This window comes from Myotis davidii, unplaced genomic scaffold (genome assembly GCF_000327345.1).
Source record: "Myotis davidii unplaced genomic scaffold, ASM32734v1 scaffold6799, whole genome shotgun sequence".
Taxonomy (NCBI): domain Eukaryota; kingdom Metazoa; phylum Chordata; class Mammalia; order Chiroptera; family Vespertilionidae; genus Myotis; species Myotis davidii.
In genome coordinates, this window is record NW_006290609.1 from 1 (window position 1) to 5,738 (window position 5,738).

At 38.2% G+C, this 5,738-nt stretch overlaps 1 protein-coding gene across 1 annotated transcript; it reads left to right on the top strand.

The window, feature by feature from the left end:
- The first annotated feature begins 527 nt into the window (after window positions 1-527).
- On the top strand, window positions 528-5,135 carry LOC102751508 (zinc finger protein 345-like). The gene is made up of 2 exons (XM_015563813.1): window positions 528-1,145; window positions 2,644-5,135. Exons 1-2 carry the CDS (start codon window positions 993-995, stop codon window positions 5,056-5,058), a joined length of 2,568 nt encoding a protein of 855 aa, XP_015419299.1. The 5' UTR covers window positions 528-992; the 3' UTR covers window positions 5,059-5,135.
- The last annotated feature ends 603 nt before the right edge of the window (window positions 5,136-5,738 follow it).

Genomic DNA, 5,738 nt, shown 5'->3' on the forward strand with positions numbered 1-5,738 from the left:
ATCAGTGAAGAGAGAGAATCATCGATCGGCTGTTTCCTGTATGATCGAGGATTGAGCCTTCAACTCATGCCTGTGCCCTGATGTGGAACCAAACCGTAACCTAGTTCATAGTTTGAAGCTCAACTGCTGAGCCACCACTGCCAGGCAAATTCTTTGATGTTCTGAGTTTATCACATCTTTCATTCATGATTCTACTGTATTTTTTAATTCAGGTATTATGTATTTCAATTTCCCCTTTTGGTGTGATATTTATAAACTATTTTCTCATTATATATATTTTTTTTATTACATACTATTTTGGTGATTTTTCCATTCTTTTTGAGGGAATTAACATATTTCCATTAATGTAGTGCCAGTTTGATTACATTTATTTTGTTTTTCGGAGGGTACACTTTTTCTGTTTTTTCTTTTCCTGACTGATATCTTTTGTTGAGATTCCTGAATTTTAAAGTAGCAGGCTTTTGAATATGCTTTCTATAAGAGAAAACTACTAGCCATCTGTGGAACATATTCTACTTTCAGTCAATACTGTTTTCAGGATCTCTGTTCTTGGTTCGGCTGTTTAATTTCCCAGTTGGAAGTGTTGTCTGTTTCTTTCTCGGACCGGCTGTATCTTTCATGCTTGATATACATCTTCAGTATCCAGTCTTTGTGGTGCTCGAACAATTTCTCATTTGTAGCTGCCACTATAGGGCACTCACCTTGTACCTCCATTCTATTCACACTCTGTGTCATGCACAACAGCCACTTGTTACTCAGGATGCTTCAAAACATGGAGATCATTGAACACGCACTTCCCTCATCTCTCTCCAGCGAAGAAACTGTGAATTGGGAGGGTTTTTTTATAATATTGCCATTGTGTGCTAGGGGGTTAGAGCAGATATGATCAGCAAATGTAAGCGACACTTTGCCCCTCTTTGATGTTTGTTTTCCTCATTGTACCTATCTTGAGCTTTCCTTGATTCCGTCACTGGCTCTTGGAATACTTAAAAATGTTGTTTGGTCAATACTTGCTGGTAACTTCAAAGTGCACTCACCTAATTGTCAAACTGAAAATTTGTTTTCTTTCAGCTATGTCATCTGAAGATGACCAGGCCTTTATGCCAAATACCAGAATACAAGAATTATTCTCTGAAATGATATTGGTAAGATATGAAAGGTGTCGCTTTGATGATCTACACTTAATTAAAGTCTTGGTATTTGAGGAAAAATGTGATGAGAACAGAAGTTATTAATATAAACAGAACTAATCTGCAACAGTTATCATAATAAAATTGTTGTTACCTAAAGAGGTCAAGTAGATTATGCATTTGGGAAACTTTCCACTTTAAAGTCAGTTACATTGGCAGATCAGTGTGTATCTGCACGTGAATGTTCAAAACTACTTTGAATGTTATGCATTCTTGGAAGGGAAATCTGGACAATGTAGGAATTCACATAGTCTGTAGTGTAAATAATCATTTGAATTTTGTAAGATGTAGGGTGAGATTAAACTTTCATGCAATCATTTCTAAAATGTAGAGATTTATAACATACCTATAAAATTTAAATGTGCTCAATTGGGCAATCATTCTTATTATTATTATTATTATCACTTTTAAATATATTTTCATTGAATTCAAAGAGGAAGGGAGAGGGAGAGAGATGGTAACATCAATGATGAGTATCATTGATTGCATGCCTCCTACATGCCCCTCAAGAAGGATGGCGTCCGTAACCTGAGCCTGTGCCCTTGACTGGAATCAAACCCAGGTCCCTTCAGTCTACTTGCCAAAGCTCTATCCACTGAGCCAATTCAGCTAGTGCTTTTATTATTATTTTTATTCATTATATATATATATATATATTTTTTTTTTAAAGAAAATGATGAGCAAGGGCTAAAGAATGTAACATTTCTTTTGGGAGGATGAAATGTTCTAAAATGGATTGTGGTAACAGTTGCATAACTCTGTGAGTATAGCAAAAAACATTAAATTGTATACATATATTTTTTTTAATTCAGCAAGTCAGGGAGATGAAGAGAGAGAGAGAGACAAACATCAGTGATGAGAGAGAATCATTGACTGGCTGCCTCCTGCATTCCTCACACAGGAGACTGATTGTGAGCCCGGGGCTTGTGCCCTGATGGGGCATGGAACCGTCCTTCTGGTTCAAACTTCGAGACTCAGCCATTGAACCATGCTTGCTGGCCGAGTTGGCAATCTTTTTTGTTGTTGTTAATTTATTTTATTGATGTTTTTACAGAGAGAAAGGGAGAGTGATAGAGAGTTAGAATCATCGATGAGAGGGAAACATGAATCAGCTGCCTATTGCACACCCCCTACTGAGGTTGTGCCCACAATCAAGGTACATGCTCTTGACCGGAATTGAACCTGGGACCCTTCAGTCCCCAGGCTGACACTCTGTCCTCTGTGCCAAACTGGTTAGGGGTGGCAATCTTTTAAAAAAGAATTCATTCTTCTTCATCTGATCATTATTATTTTCTATTTAATTTTGTGTATTATTTTAATAAATTAGGAGAGCTTTTGTTGTACAACCATCTTGGTTTAGTGAGTATCATGAAATGATTCTTATGGAACAGTGTACATGTTTAATGAAATTAAAACTGTCAGTAAAAGCCTATCTATCTCTCATTACTACCAGAGTACATATAATGGAGACAGAAGTTATCAATGGAATGAAAATTGGAAAAACTTTAAGCGAGAGTCAAATCTTAATCATTGGAGAAGCAAACTTGCAGAGGACCATTATGAAAGTGGAAGAGTCTGTGACCCAAGGTCCAATCACAAAATACATGAGGTTATTCCTATTGTGGAGAAGACACACAAAGGAAGTCAATTTGTCCTGTCTTTTCATCAGTCATCAAATTACACTGAAGAAGAGAATATTCGTACTGGGAAGAAAGCTTACAAATGGAATCATTGCGGTATAATCTCCAGTCAAATAGTCAATACAAATACAGTGGGAAAAATCCATACTGGAAAAAAACCTTATAAATGTAAAGATTCTAGTAAAACATCTAATTGGCCTTCAGGTTGTATGGTACCTCAGAAAATTCATACTGGCCTGAAGCCTTACAAATGTAAAGCATGTGGCAAAGCCTTTAGATGTCATTCATCTCTTATTGTACATAAGGGAAGAATTCATACTATTGCAAAATTTTACAAACTCAGGGAAAATGGAAACGCCGTTAGTCAGTCTTCAGGACATACTCAACATCATAGAAATCACATGGGAGAAAAGTTTTATAAAGGTTCAGAATGTGACAAAACCTTTAGCTGGCCCTCAAGACTTAGTATTCATCAGAAAGTTCATAGTGGAGAGAAGCTGTATAAATGTAGAGAATGTGGCAAAGCCTTTAGACTGTTCTCACACCTTATTATGCATCAGAGAGTTCATAGTGAAGAGAAGCCTTACAAATGTAGAGAATGTGGCAAAGCCTTTAGACAGTTCTCACACCTTACTACGCATCAGAGAGTTCATAGTGAAGAGAAGCCTTACAAATATAGAGAATGTGGCAAAGCCTTCAGACGGTTCTCACACCTTACTACTCATCAGAGAGTTCATACAGGAGAGAAGCCTTATAAATGTAGAGAATGTGGCAAAGCCTTCAGATGGTTCTCACACCTTACTACTCATCAGAGAGTTCATACTGGAGAGAAGCCTTATAATTGTGGAGAATGTAGCAAAGCCTTTAGCGATCCCTCTGCTTTTAATAGACACCAGAGAGTTCATACAGGAGAGAAGCCTTATAAATGTAGAGAATGTGGCAAAGCCTTCATTGTTTCATCAACCCTTACTATCCATCTGAGAGTTCACACAGGAGAGAAGCCATATAAATGTAGAGAATGTGGCAAAGCCTTCAGCGAATCTTCATCCCTAACTAAGCATCAGAGAGTTCATAGTGAAGAGAAGCCTTACAAATGTAGAGAATGTGGCAAAGCCTTTAGACAGTTCTCACACCTTACTAGGCATCAGAGAGTTCACACTGGAGAGAAGCCTTATAATTGTGGAGAATCTGGCAAAGCCTTTAGCGATTCCTCTGCTCTTAATAGACATCAGAGAGTTCATTCTGGAGAGAAGCCTTATAAATGTAGAGAATGTAGCAAAGCCTTTAGCGAGTCCTCCTCTCTTAATCAACATCAGAAAGTTCACACTGGAGAGAACCCTTATAAATTTAGAGAATGTGGCAAAGCCTTTAGCGAGTCCTCATCCCTTAATCAACATGAGATAGTTCATACTGGTGATAAGTCTTTCAAATGTATTGAATGTGACAAAGGATTCAGTTTGGGTTTATCCCTTAGTCACCATCAGAGAATTCATACTGGAGAAAAGCCTTATAAATGTAATGAATGTGGCAAAGTCTTTACCCATTACTCATCCCTTAATCGTCATCACAGTATTCATACTGGAGAGAAGCCTTATAAATGTAGAGAATGTGGCAAAGCCTTTAGACGGTTCTCACACCTCACTACACATCAGAGAGTTCATACTGGAGAGAAGCCTTATAAATGTAGAGAATGTGGCAAAGCCTTCAGCCAATCCTCATCCCTTTATCAACATCAGAGAGAAAATACTGGAGAGAAGTCTTTCAAATGTTCAGAATGGGCAAAGAATTCCGTTTGGCAGTATACCTTAATTATCATCAGAGAATTCACACTGGTGAGAAGCCTTATAAATGTAATGAATGTGGCAAAGACTTTAGGGATATCTCATACTTTGCTAAGCATCAGAGAATTCATACTGGACAGAAGCCTTATAAATGTAATGAATGTGGCAAAGCTTTTACTCATTACTCATCCCTTAAGCGTCATCATAGAATTCATACTGGTGAGAAGCCTTATATGTGCAGAGACTGTGGAAAATCCTTTGGCACCTCTTCTTCCCTTACTTCTCATCAGAGAGTTCACACTGGAGAGAAGCCTCATAAATGTAGAGAATGTAGCAAATCCTTTGGAAGCTCCTCAGAACTTGCTAAGCATCAGAGAGTTCACAGTGGAGAGAAGCCTTATACATGTAGAGAATGTGGCAAATCCTTCACTACCTCATCAAAACTGACTTACCACCAGAGAGTTCATACTGGAGAGAAGCCTTATAAATGTAACGAATGTGGTAAAGCCTTTAGCCAGGCCTCATCCCTTGCTTCTCATCAGAGAATTCACACTGGAGAGAAGCCTTATAAATGTAGAGAATGTGGCAAATCTTTTGTCTACTCCTCATACCTTACTAACCACCAGAGTGTTCACACTGGAGAGAAGCCTTTTAAATGTAGAGAATGTGGCAAATCGTTTGGCAGGTCCGCATCCCTTACTAAGCTGGCTGGTCCTCAGACCTTACTAAGCATCAGAGAGTTCATTCTGGAGAGAAGCCTTATAAATGTAGAGAATGTGGCAAAGCCTTTAGCCAGTCCTCATCTGTTAATTTTCATCAGAGAGTTCACAAAAGAGTGTAGCCTTATAAATGTAGAGAATGTAACAGCATTTTCTCAGGGTTCCTGCCTCATTGTACAGCAGAGTTCATACTTGATAGAAGTCTTACAGATGTGTGGAGTGTTGTAAGTCCTTGACCAGCTGCAAGAACTTACAACATCACAGAATGGATATTGGGAAGAAGCCTTAGGAATGTGAAAAACCTAGACCACACCTTTAAAAGGCATTCGTCTCTTATTGTACCTGAGAGACTAAAGAAAGTCATTACAAATGTATAGTTTGGGCTGCAGCCTTTACCCACTTCTAAAA

Coding starts and splice junctions, on each gene's coding strand:
- LOC102751508 (XM_015563813.1), top strand. CDS start 993: ATGTTGTTTGGTCAATACTTGCTGGTAACTTCAAAGTGCACTCACCTA. Junction 1,146..2,643: donor TATTCTCTGAAATGATATTG/GTAAGATATGAA, acceptor CATTACTACCAG/AGTACATATAATGGAGACAG.